This window comes from Labeo rohita, chromosome 2, assembly GCF_022985175.1.
Source record: "Labeo rohita strain BAU-BD-2019 chromosome 2, IGBB_LRoh.1.0, whole genome shotgun sequence".
Classification (NCBI taxonomy): domain Eukaryota; kingdom Metazoa; phylum Chordata; class Actinopteri; order Cypriniformes; family Cyprinidae; genus Labeo; species Labeo rohita.
The window spans coordinates 5262708-5283362 of NC_066870.1; the positions used below are offsets into that span (position 1 = coordinate 5262708).

The window sequence follows — 20655 nt, forward strand, 5'->3', positions numbered from 1 at the left end:
TATAACTAATTGTTTTTTCAAATTTTATTTCAGTATTTAATTATGTGAAATATAAAACAGAACTGGAACGAATGGAATTTAATTAAATTCCTTTTTAACTTATAACTCATGCTGCTCAAAAACAATCCAAATTTATGAAACAACATATTCTTTTTCTAACAATACAACATCAAAACAACTTAAATATTACTCTGGAATGTTTTTAAACTAAATGTTTTCATTTACTTGCATAAACTTTCACTTTCCTCTTTCAAACGTTCTTTCCTTTGTCAAATTTTGCTCTATACACCCCTTTAGTAGTTCATTAAATCTAGTTTATTTGTTATGTCACTTACATCTTTTGTCTGTTTATCATATCTTTGTGTGTACATTTTCAAATTTACCAAGAAAATTCAGTTCTAAAAGTATATGTGAGATATGGGAAAGTGGATAAATGTATTTAAACCAAAGTAATTTGAGACAAATTCAACTAACAGATGTAAAAATGAAAGAAAATTCAACATAATTTCAGATGTAAAGCAACAGTTCACTTCTGGTTCAAAACTGACCCGGACATGAAAGGTATAACAATTTAGTATAAATGGATAACAATTCAGTGTTAAATTATTTTAAAAAATCTGAAAAAATAAATGATGTGTATTTTGATAGTCTTATTCCAAATTCAAAGGTTTTTTTTAACGATACTAAGAACTAAAAAAATATTTTAGAAATGTTTAGGTACACTCTAAAAAATGGTGGGTTAAAAACAACCCAACGCTGGGTGAAATACTGTATGAAATATGCTGGGTGAAATATTAAACGTTTATCCCAACCTTCTGGGTAGGTTTTTTTTTTTTTTTATTTAACTATTGCTTAAAAAATGATGTATTTCTTGCTTAAAATGAACCCTTAAAAGAAAATATTAATATATGACCTTGGACCACAAAAAAAGTCATAAGTATCAGTTTTTTAATTGAAAGCTGAATAAATAAGCTTTTGATTCTATTAAACCATTGATGCATAGTTTTTAGAATAGGATGATATTTGGTTATTTGAAAATCTGGAATCTGAGGGTGCAAAAAAAATCTAAATATAAGTTCTTAGCAATGCATATTACTAATCAAAAATTAAGTTTTGATATATTTACGGTAGGAAATTTACAAAATATCTTCATGGAACATGATCTTTACTTAATATTCTAATGATTTTTGGCATAAAAGAAAAAATCTATATTTTTGACCCATACAATGTATTGTTGGCTATTGCTACAAATATACCTGTGCTACTTAAGACTGGTTTTGTGGTCCAGGGTCACATATGTTCAATAAACGATCATTTATTAATAAGTTACATAAGTAATGATTAAATAATAAACATTTTTTTAAAAAATTGCTAATAAATGTTCACCTTTTGATTATTGCTGATGCCTCTTGTTATTACACTCTAAAAAATGCTGGGTTATTTTTTTAACCCAAATGCTGGGTTCAGCCCATTGGGTCATTTTATTAGGTTATTTTTTAATATTTTTTACTCAGATGCTGAGTAGTTTTTCTGTAACTAAGTTGCTGGGTTATTTTTTTCTACCCAACCGCTGGGTTGAGCCTGTCTCTTAAAAAACAACCCAGTTGCTAAGTAACAGTCAGTCAAAGCGGGGGCTTTTTGAGTCCTCTACAGGAGAGAGACCGGTTCGCAGTGCCGCCGATTTGCAATTCTTCGGTGAAATAAAGGTTTGTATACATTTTATTCCATTTATTAAGTCTTTACTGTGCTGTAAATTGTATTATTTTATGCAAAGCAAAATAAGGTCAGTCAGCTGCGTTAGCAGTGGTTGTTTCCCAGGATGAAAACGCCTTTTGCCATGCATAAAACAAATGGATTTTATTCGTTATTGTACTGAGTTTAATCTTAAAATATGTTCTCTAATGTCACTACTGTTTGTTTATGGGCATCTTTCAACTATGAGTGAAACACAAGACCGCGGTCTTATAAGGCAGCATGTTGATAAAAACATTTAAACCAACCAGCTGGGTCAAAATAACCAAGCATGTGTTCTGTCCAATATTTACCCAGCGCTGGGTTGCCAAATAATAAGCCAAGTTGGGTTGTTTTTAACCCAGCATTTTTTAGAGTGCATGTTTCTGAATTTTAATTTGATTGTTTGATTTTTGGGTTCAGCCAGCCATATAGTCATTTTTAAACAATAGCTGAGTTAAATAAAACTACCCAGAAGGCTGGGTTAAAAATTGAACTCAACATGTGGGTTAAAACAACCCACTGTGTTTGTCCATATTTTAACCAGCGCTGGGTTGTTTTTAACCCAGCATTTTTTAGTGCATACCGCTGATTTGAATGCGAAAGTAGTGTTAAAAGTAAAACTAATCCTGAGACATTTCAGCCTTGACACTGTCGAGAGCATACAATGGGCTGTGTGTGATGAATATCAAACCACATCTCTTTTAGTCCTCCATCACCTGTCCAGGTGTGCGCACCTAAACCGCTTACAAATAGAGGAATATTTTGTAAAGGGCAGTCCTGAAATCCGTCTTTTAAAGACACACAAGTAAATGTCTCGCTAAATGTCAGGGATCTTTTGTAAAGTCCCATTATCAGCAGACAGCAGATCTACGGCTCGTGAGCAGCCCGATGGCACGCGAACCTCCCTGGGCTGAACCTGGATCAGCAGGCTGAAGTGTATAATTTAAGAGCCAAGCAGCTGCCAACACAGCACGTCATGCAGCATTTACTGTCACGTCGCACAAATAAACACAGGTGCTGCTCACGTGGGCTACAGCCACATTACCTCGTCAGTCTGCAGGAGGCACGTCTAGCCCATTTGGCACAGAGTTCACAGAAGTGCACGGGGAGGGGTGTCCAACATGAATTTAGAGGAGAATAGGGTAGTTAAACCCAGGATCAAAGTGTTAAGTGTTCATTTTCAAAGGTTTGGACTGTTTAAGCTAGCTGAACCTACCTTTTGACCAAACATTTTGTTGTTTGTTTGTGGCTTGCTATAGCAACAAATGAAAAATGCCACTTTTATATATACATATACAAGCACTACTACTCAAAAGTCTCTTCTGCTCACCAAGGCAACATTTACTAACTCAAAAATACAGTAAAAACACTAAAATTGTGAAATATTATTGCGGTTTAAAATAACTGTTTTCTACTGTAATATATTTTAAAATATAATTTATTCCTGTGATGCAAAGCTGAATTTTCAGCATCATCACTCCAGTCTTCAGCGTCACATGATCCTTCAGAAATCATTCTAATATGCTGATCTTTATAAATTAAAATTCAGAGCTACCTTTTTATTTTATGAAGAGCATTTTTCACAAATAGATTGTTGTATTTAGTTGTCAGACTTTTAGTACTCCAGTCTTCAGTACTGTTCGATTAAATCCAAAGGATTTTACAGCGCAAAAAGTCCACCGAATTCTTCTGGGCCTAGATGAGAGCAATCACTCTGCGTGGGATGACTGAATCCCACCAGGCCAATGTATAATTGAAAAAGACTGAAAAATATATAGAATATGACTCAAGGTGTTATTTTCTGAATACAGGCTGAATACTGTCTATGAGAACTCGAATTACAGGGCAAAATACAGACAGTAGCTTGTTGTTGAGATCCAGACGGGAGGTAAACAAACACGCAGTGATTTGTGATGCACCTCGATGAAAATTTAAAGTGTACGGGGCAAGACAGCAGACTCAACAACACTAACCCACAAACGACACCTATTTTTAAGTCGCGTGTTAAACAGGAAACAGAAGGTAGGCTGATTTGAGAGCGCACACGTTGCTCTCGCTTGTCCAAATGTCATCATTAAGGTTAATGAGCCTGCCGCCTCCGTCGCTGTTTTTAGAGCAGGGCGGAAAATATAAACCCTAGCAGGATTTATAGTATCTAGTTGCCCACGTCAGAGCAGTCTAGTAAACTTGATTCTTTTTATAGAAAACCACAATAGACGGTGATCTCAATCCCTCTATTCCTGCGAATAATTACAGAACAACATGTTTACAGTAGATGATAACCTTTAATATAACACAGTCAGCTTGTTTGTCATATATTAGCTTACAAATAAGCAATCGTTTATTGGATTTTCACTGTATATCTTTACACTGTAAATATCAATTTGTTACGTATTCCTTATTGACTTATTGCTGGAGAAGAATCTAGTCAAGGTTACTTAGTACAGTTTTCATAAATCGGCTTCTGAATAAACTTAAATATATACAGCGACCCTAAAGGAGAAGTCCACTTCCAGAACAACAATTTACAGATATTGTAGTCACACCCTTGTCATCCAAGATGTTCATGTCTTTCTTTCTTCAGTCATAAAAATTTATGTTTTTTGAGGAAAAGATTTCAGGATTTTTCTCCATATAATGGACTGATATGGTGCCCCGAGTTTGAACTTGCAAAATGCAGTTTAAATGCGGCTTCAATCGATCCCAAATGCTGTTGTAAACGATCCCAGCCGAGGAAGAAGGGTCTTATCTAGCGAAACAATTGTTTATTTTCATAAAACTAATACAATTTATATACTTTTTAATGTCAAACGCTCATCATGACAGTTAGGGTATGTCGAAAAACTCCCATCTCCTGTTCTCCATCAACTTCAAAATCATCCCATATCACTGTTTTACCTTTTTGTTAAGGGTGTTTGATCTTCTTTGCATGTTCACTTTGCAAAGACTGCGTCGGTAGTTAAGCTGAGGGAGAAAATACGAGTTTTTCGACATACACTAACTGTCTTGAGCCAGAATACACAGAGTTCAGGGAGAGCAAGACATGATGAGCGTTTGAGATTAAAAAGTATTTATATTGTATTTTTTAAAATGAAAATAACTGATTGTTTTGCTAGATAAGACCCTTCTTTCTCGGCTGGGATTGTTTACAACCGCATTTGGGATCGTTTGAAGCTGCATTTAAACTGTATTTTGGAGGTTCAAATTCGGGGCACCATATCAGTCCATTATATGGAGAAAAATGCAGAAATATTTTCCTCAAAAAACATAATTTCTTTATGACTGAAGAAAGAAAGACATGAACATTTTGTACATTATCTGTAAATTGTTGTTCTGGAAGTGGACTTCTCCTTTAAAGAGATGAAAACCAGTGTTTTGTTGGGTGATTGACTCACTTGAGGTTGAGTAAATCATGGGGTAAATTTCATTTTTGGGTGAACTGTCCCTTTAACTACATTTTTTTCAGAGGCAATAAGTTTGTAAGATTGTTTTTAGTAATGTTAACATGCCAAAATTGATAGTGTAATTAATACTTTCTAGCCAAGTTAGACCATGTCAAATGCAATGAATATGGGCGACATGATACAATGTAACACTCTAGAGCTTGTTTTTATAAATAATAAATTATGAATTTTGGGTTAATGATTTCTAGTGTGATTTCTAAGAGCAGGGTGGCAGATGGTGAAAATACAGTGCTGAAATATGAATAAATTAATGATAGCACATTAAATAGTACTTATTTCACTCAAAAATGTAATACTCTAATGTTTGATTTTTTTTTTTTTTTAATGATTCATATGGATTAAGAATGAACCATGGATTTGGGGACCCTAGTAAAAAATAAATATACTAAATTAGATTTAAAATACATTTATTTCATGCTAAGTATACTACAAATATATTTGCATATTATGTACTTAATAAAAATACCCTGCAACTGTACTTTTAGTATACTAAACCAGTATATTTAAAGTTAAGTTGGAAAAACTAATGTTGTACTCAATGCACTTTAATTGTGCTGAAGTAGTGCTAAAGTCCAACTTAAGATATACTTAAGTATATTTGATTCTGTTGAAGTGGAACTATTGCAAGTATATTTTAGTTACACTTTAAATATTTGCATTTAAAGACCGATATTACAGATCATACAATCCTCATCAATAGTGACATTAAAACACATTTTGGGCTTAATATTAAGAAATGTGCATTGTGCACAAGTAGTACTCCAAATAAAGTTTAATTACAATTTTTATATCAGTGTCTTCAGTGATATGTCAGTAAATATGACATAAAAAAAAATATATATATTTTTACTAGGGGACCTAACACTTCTTTCGATTAGCCAACTGGACAAAGTTCAAATTCAATTCTAAAATGCCCAAATATTGGCCGATTAATCATCCTGATCCTGGTAGCAGTAATTATAAATAATAACTGATAAAAAATGAAAAATGTTCCTACACCATCTACTCCATTCCACCCCTTTTCAGTGCTGCAGTCATTGCTTTCTCTGTTCCATTTGTTATGAGATCTGCTTTGAACATTACAATGCTCATGATAACTTTCGTTAACTCTACAATCAGTAAATATACTTTTCCAGCTAATTACTCTTCAACAGTGGTGCAGATGCTATAAAGCAACCGCAAAAAAAGTTCAAAGACAGAGTTTTAAAGATTCGTTGGCACTGGCATAAGGTCTACTGGTCAGTTATCTTCTGCAGGTTAAAGAACGTGAACTTTTGTGCATAGCAAACCACATTATGTTTGCATTCCCGTTCTACTCAACTTTGAATGGAAGTGAATGAGACACATAATCTACTGTAACAGCTCGTTGTTTAGAGGACATGACATTTCATATACACCTTTGACATGGAACAGACACTGACAAGGGACTTTTGCGGTCACTTATATAAGCATCTCTAGTCACTTCCGCACTGAGAAATGTCAAAAGCTAAATGATATTTAGGAAATGGGATCCACTGGTCGAGTTAGCAAAACAGGATCTCTTCAACATGTCGACTGTCACTGATAATAAAGTTTAACCAACAGCATCAATGAAACATAAAAAATGCCTAGCGTGAAGATGCTACACTGACGCTACCAGAAATCAAGCAGAAGGCTAAAGAAAACCATATGTGATGTCTGATCACTTAAATAGGAGTAATTTAAATAGCTAACAGGGTTTTTTTAATTTGCAGTATTTCTACTGGATAAGACCGGCAGCTGTCAGAGTGACTCAGGCGTGCGTTACGTCGCTCTGAAGCGTTCTGGTCTATTTCAGAGCCGTGAATGGAAAGAAAATTGTAAATAGAGGGACTCTTTTTGCTGATGTTCAGGTCAGCGAGGGTGTAATCCTTTGATATGTATCAGTAGTTTCCACTTTCAAAAGGTCAGGACTCGAGGGAAATGTTAAACTTTTCTTCCTTAAAGATGAAATACAGCTTTTGAATTATTGATGAATACCCTCTGGACACAGTGCTTTGAATTATGCACATCCACATTAAGTCTTTGTTCTAACACACTAACTAGGACTAACTATAATAATGTTGTGGTCTTCAGTAGTGTGGATGAATGAGGGGAAGTTCTGGATGACCTTACCAAGCTGATGTTGGGTCCTGCACCAAACCACAAGTTCCCGCTCATTTACGTTTGTCACTTTACAGTTCAAGCGAGTTCATTATTGAAAGGTCATATTCTGAATGGCCATTCAAAAAAGCAGCATGTCACTTGAGTTCCTCCTCAAAACCGGAACGTTTGAAATTGAATGGCATACATACTACATTGTCACTCCAACTTATTAATTGCATGTTTGATTTGATTTTTTGCACTTTTACTCTAATTCCATGAAATATCATCAATAAAGGTGAGGTGTGTAATTTCTTCAATAAATGGAACTGTTTCTGAAATGACTCCCACACTCTGCTACTGGTTCAATGAAAGGTCAAATACCCATATACCCGCATGTTTTATAGTAACATCCCAGAAAATATCCCCGTTTGTGACTTTGCATTCAAATCAAAGTGAAATCATATCTAACATAACTAGAAAAGACAAACTTCAATTTGCTGCAGTAGCTTTAAGTCGTTATCATTCTCCTCCTCTGCTAATGAAGTTCCTGCATGAATTTTGTCACTTAAAACTAGATGAATGAACAAGGATGTTGTAAGTGTGAATAGTACATAAGATAAATAGCATGCATTTAGAAAATAGATCAATTTCATGCCAACTTTATAAGGCTTCCTGATGGTTTTTACATGATTAGAAAGTCTTCATTTTAAAATATTACTAAAAAGGTTAATTATGAATAAATAATATAGAAAGCAAGTCATATTACTGATAATAAAAGTACACTACCAGTTCACATTTTTTGAACAGTAAGATTTTTAAGTCTCTTCTGCTCACCAAGCCTGCATTTATTTGATCTAAAATACAGCACATGCAGTAATATTGTTACTATTTAAAATAACTTCTATTGAAATATATTTTAAAATGTAATTAAGTCATTAAGCTAAATTTTCTGTATCATTACTCCTGTCTTCGGTGTCACATGATCCTTCAGAAATCACTCTAATATGCTGATTTGCTGTTTAAGAAACATTTTTTATTATTATCATTATCAATATTTAAAACAGTATTTTTTTTCAGGTTTTTTTTATTATAGATATTAATACTTTTATTGAGCAAGGATGCTTTAAATTGATCAAAAGTGATGATAAAGACATTTATAGTGTTGCCAAAGATTTCTATTTCAGATAAATGCTGCTCTTCTGAACTTTTTTATTCATCAAAGAAATCTGAAGAAAATCTGCACAGCTGTTTTCAACATAATAAATGTTTTTGCGCAGCAAATCACAATATTAGAATGATTTCTGAAAGATCACATGACTGGAGTAATGATGCTAAAAATTCAATCAATCAATTTTATAAATAGTAAAAATATTTAAAAATTTTACTGTTTTTGCTGTACTTCGGATCAAATAAATGCAGGCTTGGTGAGCAGAAGAGACTTAAAATTCTTACTGTTCAAAACCTTTTGACTGGAAGTGTATATATCTTGCATCTTCTATTTTGTTGCATACCCAACCATGCTGTGTTGGAGTTGGCTGGCATGATTGCACAAGTCAAAATTTAGAAAATATTGTGTAAGATTAATTTTTTACCCAGTAACTTAATCTTAGCATCTTCTTGGGTTATGTTACTGTCTGTTTCACCAGAGATTATCAACAGAAAACCAAAAGCATGCCACCAAACCCCTCCGAACCATTAAAAAACACAGAAACGCAAAATTTCTGTGCTTGACTGCATTTTCATTTCGACTTCTGCTAGTGCTAACCTGGTACCTGGTATTCCCGGTACACCTAAGCAGAAAATGTATGCAGTTCAGTGATGTTTGCACAATATCACACGCGTCTCATCACGAGCTGAACCATTGCACTTAGGACAGGAATTGCCCAGGGCAAATTAAACACATGATTTGGTGAGTAAATATCAGGGCTCATATAACTGGTTGCTGTGTAAGACTAAACATCCTCCTGTTTGCATGAATCAACAGCAGTTCCTGAAAGTTGTGCACAGGATAACCACACCTTCAGCTCTGCAGACAGCAGCTGTCATTGACGGCTTCACGTAACCGCCTCACCGCGAAGGCGTGAGAGGGGTGTGACAAATCGCCGGCGCTCATTGACTAGCGCGTTTTAACGAGCAGCGCTTTCGGCCAATCAGAGAACGCGCAACGCTCCGAACGCACGACGCCAGGACGAGAGGCGGAGCGAGCGACCCTGCGTCTTCGGACGTGAGGTATATATTGAGTTAATTACATACCCAGCCGCCGTTCTCCTGGATCCAGCCGTGCAGCGGCCCGTTCAGGTACTCGGTCATCCATCCCGCAATGTTATCCACCTGCGCCGTCATCTCCTTATTCACGCATTCAACACAAACCGTCCCTCCGAACTCGAAAAAAGCGATGATTCTGCCCCAGTTCACGCCGTCCCTGAACAGCTCATCTATGACTGCGGTGAAGCGCTGATGCGCCGTGATGGAGGTGAGATGCAGCTGTTTGGACATCTCCGCAAAGTCCGACTGATATAAGCGCTCCAGCTCGTCCCCGGCCTCCCGTAGCACCTTGTGGAGAGCGCTGTACGGGTCGTGACGGGAGCTGGGAGAGACGCCGCTGTCCTCCTGCCTCCCCATCATCAGTCCATTCGAGACGCTGTCATCGTGTCCGTTCACTTCCCACACGTATCCCTTCTTCCAGAGCTTATGGTGGATGTACTTCACCACTATACTGCGGTTATCATAGACATTCTCTTGTGCCATATCGACCTGTATTTATCACTAAATAACCTCTGAATCAATGCAGCTTTACAAATCCGTGCGCATCGTCATCACATCAATGCAAACAGCAACTGATTCCGTTAACCTTTAGATAACTGCAGATGCTTCAAACGCTGAACTTACTGCATGTTGCCTCACTTGAAACTGCAAGTTGCAGCACTCGCATGAATCCTCGCTGTGGAAAAACGCCCACTTTCTGTTTCCAGCAGAAAATTCCAGGCATGCAGGAGAGGGGTTAAGCATCTCCCTTCATATCAGAATAAACAAACACGCCGTATAAGCACGGGCGAGAAAGTCTCTGGCGTTTCGAGTGGCAATCGCGCTCGGTAACTCATCGTTTATCCGTGTAAAAGAGTCCAGAGCTGCGGGAGACGGAAGAGGTTGGTCGCCGAATGTTCACACGCACTTGTGAGTTTCTTCTCTGGCGGAGCGGCTGGTGCGAGGAAGGACTTTCTCGGCGGCGTCCGCTGTCGAATTCAGTCTTTGCGCGAAGGGTGAACGTTTGACAGTTGTGTCTGCGTATAAGTTGAGCGTTTCGAGGCGTCTGCTCTGCGCAGTCGCTCCATATGCAGTCAGACCGCAGCCTGCCCCCTTCATAGCACAGAGGTGTTTCCTGTGCTACGTCACTCATTCACACTCGTGCGTGTGCTCCTCCTGCACAGCGAATTGCAAATAATGTTAATAACTTGCACATTTATTCTCCCGAGACCGAGTGATTACATTTTTACATGGTTACCGCCTTTGGTGCGTCACTGTTTTTAATCACAGTTTGTTTTTCACTTAAACAATATCGTTAGTATTTAAATAATATAATAAATAATGCTAAATAACAAAAATTAATTATTGAATCGTTCATTTTTTTATATATTTATATTTCTACAATCATATCATGAGTATAGGATAACACACTTCTGTTTATAGGTCACTAATCAAATAAACAAATTTGCGACACTGATCATGTGCACGGCTTTGTACAGGCGGTCAGATGCTCTTTGGATCATTTTCGATTTCAATCTCGGAAATTTATACAGAGTTCATGCGGGAAAAATCATTTGAACCCCTGCTGATTTTTGTGTTTGCCCACTGACAAACAAATGATCAGTCTATAGTTGTAATGGTTGGTATATTTGAGCAGTAAGAGACAGAATAACAACAAACCAGAAAAAGGCATTTCAAAAAAGGTGAAGTGATTTGCATTTTAATGAGTGAAATAAGTATTTGACCCCTTTGCAAAACATCACTTAGTACTTGGTGGCAAAACCCTTGTTGGCAATCACAGGTCAGACGTTTCTTGTAGTTGGCTACCAGGTTTGCACACATCTCAGGAGGGATTTTATCCCGCTCCGCTTTGCTGATCCTCTCCAAGTCATTAAGGTTTTCAAGGCTGATGTTTAGCAACTCGAATCTTCAGCTCCCTCCACAGTTTTTCTATGGCATTAAGGTCTGGAGACTATGAATGTGCTTCTTCTTGAGCCAATCCTGTGTTTTGGGTCATGCTGGAATACCCATCCACGACACATCTTCAATGAGGGAAGGAGGTTCACACCCAAGATTTGACCGTACAAGACCCTGTCCATCATCCCTTTGATGCGGTGCAGTTGTCCTACCTTCGTGTTTGACAGTGGGGATGGTGTTCTTGGGGGCATAGACAGCATTCCTCCTCCTCCAAACATGGCGAGTTGATGCGAAAGAGCTCGATTTTGGTCTCATCTGACCACAACACTTTCACCCGGTTCTCCTCTGAATCATTCAGATGTTAATTTGCAAACTTCAGACCCTGTACATGTGCTTTCTTGAGCAGGGGGAACTTGCGGGTGCTGCAGGATTTCAGTCCTTCACGGTGTAGTGGGTTACTAATTGTTTTTTTGGTGACTATGGTCCTAGCTGCCTTGAAATCAATGACAAGATCCTCCCATGTAGTTCTGGGCTGATTCCTTACCGTTCTTATGATCTTTGAAAGTCATCTTTGAGCCCCAGACCAAGGGCGACTGACAGTGTTTCTTCCATTTGCAAATAATCGCACCAACTGTTGTCACCTTCTCACCAAGCTGCTTGGCGATGGTCTTGTAGCCCATTCCAGCCTTGTGTAGGTCTACAATCTTGTTCCTGACATCCTTGGACAACTCTTTGGTCTTGGTGATGGTGGAGAGTTTGGAATCTGATTAATTGCTTCTGTGGACAGGTGTCTTTTATACAGGTAACAAGATTAGAAACACTCCCTTTAAAGAAGTCCACTGTTTTTTTCAGGAAAACATTTCAGGATTTTTCTCCATATAATGGACTGATATGGTGCCCTGAGTTTGAACTTCCAAAATGTAGTTTAAATGCGGCTTCAAATGATCCCAAATGCGGTTGTAAAGGAAGAGGAAGAAGGGTTTTATCTAGCGCAACAATCGGTTATTTTCATTTTAAAAAAATACAATTTAAATACTTTAATTTCAAACGCTTATCTTGTCTGCAGAAGTACCAGCCCAGTTTTTGCAAAGTGAACATGCTAAGAAGATCAAACACCATTAACAAAAAAGGTAAAACAGCGATATAGGACGATTTTGAAGTTGAGGAAGAAAATACGGTCAGAGTTTTTCGACATACAGTAACTGTCATGAACCGGAATACACAGAGTTCAGGCAGAGCAAGACAAGACGAGCGTTTTACATTAAAAAAGTATATAAATTGTATTATTTTTATGAAAATAACTGACAGGTAGGTAAGACCCTTCGCTAGGTAAGACCCTTCTTCCTTGGCTGGGATCGTTTACAACTGCATTTGGGATCATTTGAAGCCGCATCTAAACTGCATTTTGGAAGTTCAAACTTGGGGCACCATATCAGTCCATTATATGGCGAAAAATCCTGAAATGTTTTCCTCAAAAAACATAATTTCTTAACAACTGAAGAAAGAAAGACATGAACATCTTTGATGACAAGGGGGTGAGTACATTATCTGTAAATTGTTGTTCTGGAAGTGAACTTCTCAGCTTTATACTTGTATAAAAGACAACTGGGAGCCGGAAATCTTGCTGATTGATAGGGGATCAAATACTTATTTCACTCATTAAATGCAAATAAATGTATAACTTTTTTTGAAATGTGTTTTTCTGGATTGTTTTTGTTGCTATTCTGTCTCTCACTGTTAAAATAAACTTACCATTAAAATTATCGACTGATAATTTTTTTTGTCAGTGGGCAAACGTATAAAATCAGCAGGGGATCAAATAATTTTTCCCCCCCCTGTACAATCACTGAAATTTCTGGTAGGCTAAACTTTTACTCATTAGCCCCTTTCACACATGCAGTCTTTACTCGTAAATTACCGTTAAGAGATCATGTGTGAATAGGATCTTTTCAAAAATAGGCCTACTGGTAAATTCATTCTGGCAGTTTACACATATGAGACGTTTGTAACATCGCCAGTACATTACTGATAATGTGCTATGTGGATATGCAGAACGAGATTACCGCATGAGCACGTAATGCGTTGACGTAAGACATCAATCATAACATTCTGACGCAGGTGGCTCATTTGTTTACAGAAGTCAAAGAAATGTCTGTAGCTGTCTAATGAGATGTCCCTGTGCCAAAAGCAGCTGCGTTAATGTTAACATTTGACACAAAAATTAAAACATCAACAAATATTTACAAGCAGGAGGCAGCGCAGCCTTTTAGAGGTCATTCCCAGTTCACGAGTTCACACTTACATAATGAATAGAGTAAAGTTTATGTGTATTTGGCGTGTTGTCCGAGGGGAGGGTTCCGAGCTCGGAATTTTAACCCGAACCCGGAGTACCCCCCCTACAGGTTAGGACAAGAATAGTTTTAAGTGCGGAGAAGGGGTGGCGGAGGGATCCTGGAGAACTGTCAAGGAATGGAGGTAAGTCTGCTGTGTGTATATATATACACACACACACCTCTTATCTTGCCAACTGGGTTGATTACTGATTGTGCTCCTCTCGTGTTAATTAGGTTAATTATCTGAACGTGCTCCTCCCTAACTTTGTTAATAAAACATAATTTAATGATATCACAGATTTTACCGGTATTTTGAAACAGTTGTGTGAATGGTGCTTTAATGGTAAAAGGACGTAACACCATTGCCTGTGTGAACAGCGCATTTTTGTTATAGTGGTAAAGTCATTACGGTAATTTTACAGGAATTTACTGGTTTTGCTGTGTGAAAGGTACTATTGTCTACAGCCATATCACCCTGCAGCCAAAAAATGGTCAGTACCTGGATGGGAGACCTCCTGGGAAAACTAGGTTGCTGCTGGAAGAGGTGTTAGTGAGGCCAGCAGGGGGTGCTCACCCTGTGGTCTGTGTGGGTCCTAGTGCCCCAGTATAGTGATGGGTACACTATATTGTCAACCAGCACCGTCCTTCAGATGGGACGTTAAACCGAGGTCCTGACTCTCTGTGGTCATTAAAAATCCTAGGATGTCTTTCGACAAGAGTAGAGGTGTGACCTTGGCATCCTGGCCAAATTTGCCCATTGGCCTCTGACCATCATGGCCTAACAATCCCCATATCTACTGATTGGCTTCATCACTCTGTCTCCTCTCCAGCAATAAGCTGGTGTGAGGTGGGCGTTCTGGTGCACTATGGCTGCCGTCGCATCATCCAGGTGGATGAGGAGATCCCCCCTCACAAAAAAAGCACTATATAAATGTAATGAATTATTATAATTATTATTAATAATGTTTTTTTATATATATATAATGGGAAATGTGATAAATTATAAAAAATCAAAATATAAGCATGTCTCAGTAGTGTTTTGGATACTTCTGTATATCATATAGAGTGAATTCAAGTAAAGTGGGCCATTTAAGCTTGATTGTACTATGCTCAAAGGGTTTACACTTTCAGATAGCAGTGGTTCTTAATTAAAGGGACAGTGTTTATCTAAACGATAAAATAGTTTTGATTGATGCAATATAACACGAGGAGGTTCAGGTATGAAGTTCAATCAGTGGAGTGAAGAAAGGATGAGAAGAAAACACACAGAATATAATACTTTAACATATGGAAACAATTGAAAATTTAAAGGAGAAGTTCACTTCCAGAACAAAAATTTACAGATAATGTACTCACCTCTTGTCATCCAAGATGTTCATGTGTTTCTTTCTTCAATCATAAAGAAACTGTGTTTTATGTTTTTTGAGGAAAACATTTCAGCATTTTTCTCCATATAATGGACTGATATGGTGCCCTGAGTTTCAACTTCCAAAATGTAGTTTAAATGCGGCTTCAAACGATCCCAAATGCAGCTGTAAACGATCCCAACCGAGGAAGAAGCGTCTCATCCAGCGAAACGATCGGTTATTTTCATTATAAAATACAATTTAAAAACTTTTTAATCTCAAACTCTCGTCTTGTCTTTCTCTACCTTAACTCTGGGTATTCTGGTTCAAGAATTCTGGTTGAAAAACTGCAATTGTATTTTCTCTCTCAACTTCAAAAATCATTTCAAAATCATCCTACATCGCTGCAGAAGTACCGACCCAGTCTTTGCAAAGTGAACATACAAAGAAGATCAAACACCGTTAACAAAAAAGGTAAAACAGAGATATAGGATTATTTTGAAGTTGAGGGAGAACAGGAGATGGGAGTTTTTCGACATACCCCAACTGTCATGAGCCGGAACAAAAACAGTCCAGGCAGAGCAAGATAAGACGAGTGTTTGACATTAAAAAGTATATAAATTGTATTATTTTTTATGAAAATAACCGATCATCACACTAGATAAGACCCTTCTTCCTCAGCTGGGATCATTTACAACAGCATTTGGGATCGATTGAAGCCACATTTAAACTGCATTTTGGAAGTTCAAACTCGGGGCAACATATCAGTCCATTATATGGAGAAAAATGAAATCTTTTCCTCAAAAAACATAATTTCTTCACGACTGAAGAAAGAAAGACATGAACATCTTAGATGACAAGGGGGTGAGTACATTATCTGTAAATTGTTGTTCTGGAAGTGAACTTCTCCTTTAAGAAAGTGCTGCTAATTTCAGCTCGATACCTGTATAAAAGACAGCTGGGAGCCAGAAATCTTGCTGATTGATAGGGGATCAAATACTTATTTCACTCATTAAATGCAAATAAATGTATAATTTTTTTGAAATGTGTTTTTTTGTTTTTGTTGCTATTCTGTCTCTCACTGTTAAAATAAACTTACTATTAAAATGATAGACTGATCATTTCTTTGTCAGTGGGCAAACATACAAAATCAGCAGGGGATCAAATAATTCACTGAAATTTCTGGTAGGCTAAAATTTTTTTAGCCCCTTTCACACATACAGTCTTTACTCGTAAATTACCGTTAAGAGATCATGTGTGAATATGGCCTTTTCATAAATAGGCCTACTGGTAAATTCGGTCTGGCAGTTTACACATATGAGTTGTTGTAACATCGCCAGTAAATTAGCTGTAATGTGCTATGTGGATATGCAGAACGAGATTACCGCATGAGCACGTAATGCGTTGACGTAAGACGTCAATCATAACATTCTGACGCAGGTGGCTCATTTGTTTACAGAAGTCAAAGAAATGTCTATAGCTGTCTAATGAGATGTCCCTGTGCCAAAAGCAGCTGCATTAATGTTAACATTTGACACAAAAATTAAAACATCAACAAATATATACAAGCAGGAGGGTCATTTAATGTCTGTTAATGATATCACAGATTTTACCGGTATTTTGAAACAGTTGTGTGAATGGTGCTTTAATAGTAAAAGGACATAACGCCATTGCCTGTGTGAACAGCGCATTTTTGTTATAGTGGTAAAGTTCGTTACAGTAATTTTACAGGAATTTACTGGTATTGCTGTGTGAAAGGTACTATTGTCTGTAACCCAAGACTGGTCAGTACCTGGATGGGAGACCTCCTGGGAAAACTAGGTTGCTGCTGGAAGAGGTGTTAGTGAGGCCAACAGGGGGTGCTCAACCTGTGGTCTGAGTGGGTCCTAGTGCCCCAGTATAGTGATGGGTACACTATATTGTCAACCAGCACCGTCCTTCAGACGAGACGTTAAACCGAAGTCCTGACTTTCTGTGGTCATTAAAAATCCTAGGATGTCTTTCGACAAGAGTAGAGGTGTGACCTTGGTATCCTGGCCAAATTTGCCCATTGGCCTCTGACCATCATGGCCTAACAATCCCCATATCTACTGACTGGCTTCATTGGTTGATGCAATATGACACGAGGAAGTCGAGGTACGAAGTTCAATCAGTGGAGTGAAGAAAGGATGAGAAGAAAACATACAGAATATAATACTTTAACATATGGAAACAATTAAAAAAAAAAAAAAAGTCCACTTCCAGAACAAAAATTTACAGATAATGTACTCACCCCCTTGTCATCCAAGATGTTCATGTCTTTCTTTCTTCAATTGTAAAGAAGTTATGTTTTTTGAGGAAAACAAAAAATGGACTGATATGGTGCCCTGATTTTGAACTTCCAAAATGCAGTTTAAATGCAGCTTCAAACGATCCCAAATGCGGTTGTAAACGATCCCAGCCGAGGAAGAAGGGTCTTATTTAGCGAAACTATTGGTTATTTACATTAAAAAAAAATACTATTTAAAATACTTTTTATTCGCAAACGCTTGTCTCACCTTGCAGTCCTTGAAGTCTGTTTAATCTGGCTCAAGACAGTTAGGGTATGTCGAAAAACTCCAATCGTATTTTCTCCTTCAACTTCAAAAATCATTTCAAAATTATCCTACATCATTGCAGAAGTACCGACCCAGTCTTTGCAAAGTGAACATGCAAAGAAGATCAAACACCCTTAACAAAAAAGGTAAAACAGTGATATAGGACGATTTTGAAGTTGAGGGAGAACATGAGATGGGAGTTTTTCGACATACTATAACTGTCTTGAGGCAGAATACACAGAATTCAGGGAGAGCAAGACAAGAGGAGTGTTTGAGATTAAAAAGTATTTAAATTGTATTTTTTTTTTAATGAAAATATAAGATGATTTTGAAGTTAAGGGAGAACATGAGATGGAAGTTTTTTGACATACTCTAACTGTCATGACTTGGAAAAAAAAACAGTTCAGGCAGAGTGACACAAGACGAGTGTTTGACGTTAAAAAGTATATAAATTGTATTATTTTTATGAAAATAACTGATCATTAAGCTAGATAAGACCCTTCTTACTGGCTAGGATCGTTTGAAGCTTCATTTAAACTGCATTTTGGAAGTTCAAAATTGGGGCACCATATCAGTCCATTATATGGAGAAATATCCTGAAATGTTTTCCTCAAAAAACATAATTTCTTTACGACTGAAGAAAGAAAGACATGAACATCTTGGATGACAAGGGGGTGAGTACATTATCTGTGAATCTTTGTTTTGGAAGTGAACTTCTTTTTTAAGAGTTCATTTGCAAAAACAGATAACTCTGTTTTTAACCATTCTCAAAAATCATGTTTTTTCATTGTGCATTCCAATTAATCTCAATCAAATTGCCGTTGGGTTATTTTGATTAGGTAAAAAATATCTAAAAATACAGCTAACACAGTAAAACAACAAAAAATGATAACATTAAAAAAAACATGAATTTTGAAAATTCTGAAAAATCTGTTTTTGCAAATAAACTCTTCAATTGTTTAAAGAGTTTAGAGAGCAGAGACATTTTTACATATGGTTACCATATTAAATGTGCATCTTATTAATTTTTTTAGTCTCTTTGTTGTTGCTTGTATTATAGTCACATCTTTAATATAAAGTTTGTATTTTTATCAATATTCTGATTTCTGAATATTCTGATATTCAGATTCCATGACATTTAATGTCAACACAACATGTCCTTTCAGTTGTTTGGAATTTCACACATGAATTGAGATGTGGATTTACACAAGGTATTTTACTCAACCTGTAGGTTATATATATTTTGGGGTTTGTTAAATGTTGATAAATATGTTTGTCTGATCATATTTGTTAATAAATCATGTGTTTCTAGTTATGATGCTGAATATTCACTTTATATGAACTGTATTCAAATTGAAATATTACAGCTGGACCTTAAAGTTAACAAAAAAGTAATAAAGAAAAGAAAAAACATCTAGGTATCTAAATTACACATTTTTCAAAAAATGGCCCACTTTATCTGAATTCACCCTAAATTATGATTCTGGCCACACTCCCGACATTTGGTATTAGAACAGAACAGTCCATGATGGAATTCAAGTATATATATTTAAAATAATTGTATATATTCTAGTAAATGATTCTTCATCTACTGGGATAAACTGGCCATTTGTTATTTAAAACTCTCATATTCTATACATCCCAACAGAATTAGTGGTCAGTAACCAGTAAATTCTCTTTTTTTTTTTTCTGTAAGGGGGAATATGGGTCAACTATTTTTTGGTTAAACAATTTCCTTTCAAATAAAATACATGAGTAATTTAATCTTCACTTGTCTGAAGAATCAAAAAGATCTGGATGAGCTGAAATGGAAATCAGCATCTGTTCAGCCAAAGCAGAATTTGGTCCTCAGCCTCGCCTCAAAATTAGCATTGGAACTTCTTTGAACAGTGCAAGGCCTTTGATCTTTCAGCACCCTGCGCAGTCGACCCTGCTTTGAATAAAGGTGAACCAACTCGAGCCATAGCCTATGAATTATTGCAGAACAAAATGACTACATCATACATATGACCCCTGCTGGCAGTCCCGGCTTCAGAGACAGAACATTGTGTCTGCAGAATTGTGTTGCAATGTAGGGCTTGCTTGTTCCCTCTGTCAGTCCTTACTGGGTTATTCAGGGCTAAGTTGAGCTTCTGGAGTTGGCTATTTCAAGTGGGCGATGACACCAGTCAGTAAAGTGTTTCAAAGCAGGAATGCAAAGTAAAGGATCAGGTTCAGAGGTATGCAATGTGGTGTACTTTCAGCAAGAGTTCACCTGCAGTTCTGTCTTGTTAATCACAAATGGTAAACCATTAAAAGTTAAATAGGAAAATGTTAGATCGTGCATATGTTTGAGCAAAAAGTTTTCCACTAGTTCTGATTAGGATTTTTATCTTATAAATTGTTTTATAGACATTGCACTCAAAAAGATTAATTTCTAAATATTTTCAAGCATAAGCAGAAATATTCAGAATTTATATATACATATACAGTACCGTGCAAAAGTTTTAGGCCACTAGTATTTTCACCAGCTAAAAAATGGTTTAAAGTAAGTTATTTCTATCTTTTGCTGTAGTGTGTCAGTAAAAAAATATCGGTTTACATTTCCAAACATTCTGTTTGCCATTAATTGTAATAATCTAGTGAGATTTTTGTTTGCACAAGGAGTCTGAAAACAGCCAGTGCTCCACACTGATCTAATCTCATCATCATCCAGTCTGTCTCTAGAATGACATGAAGACACAGAACAAACTGAAACAGAGTAAATCCAGAAGAACTGTGGCAACGTCTCCAAGATGCTTCAAGAGACCTACCTGCAAAGCTACCTGAAAAATTTTGCGCAAGTGCACCTATAGGGCAAAAGCTGCTGTAAACGCAAAGAATGGTCACACCAAATGTTGATTTCATTTAGTTAATAGAAGGTAATTGATAAAGAAAATCTATTTATGACAGCATCCTC

The 20655-nt window shown here is 36.8% G+C and overlaps 1 protein-coding gene across 1 annotated transcript in view; it reads right to left on the minus strand.

Annotated features, from left to right (window-relative positions):
* bcl2b (BCL2 apoptosis regulator b) overlaps nt 1–10673 on the minus strand; it is a 60011-nt gene extending 49338 nt beyond the window's left edge. The window contains exon 1 of the mRNA XM_051138438.1: nt 9555–10673. Coding sequence (XP_050994395.1) covers nt 9555–10049 — 495 coding nt within the window. The 5' untranslated portion in view covers nt 10050–10673. The remainder of the gene's footprint in view (nt 1–9554) is intronic.
* Nucleotides 10674–20655: the final 9982 nt, after the last annotated feature.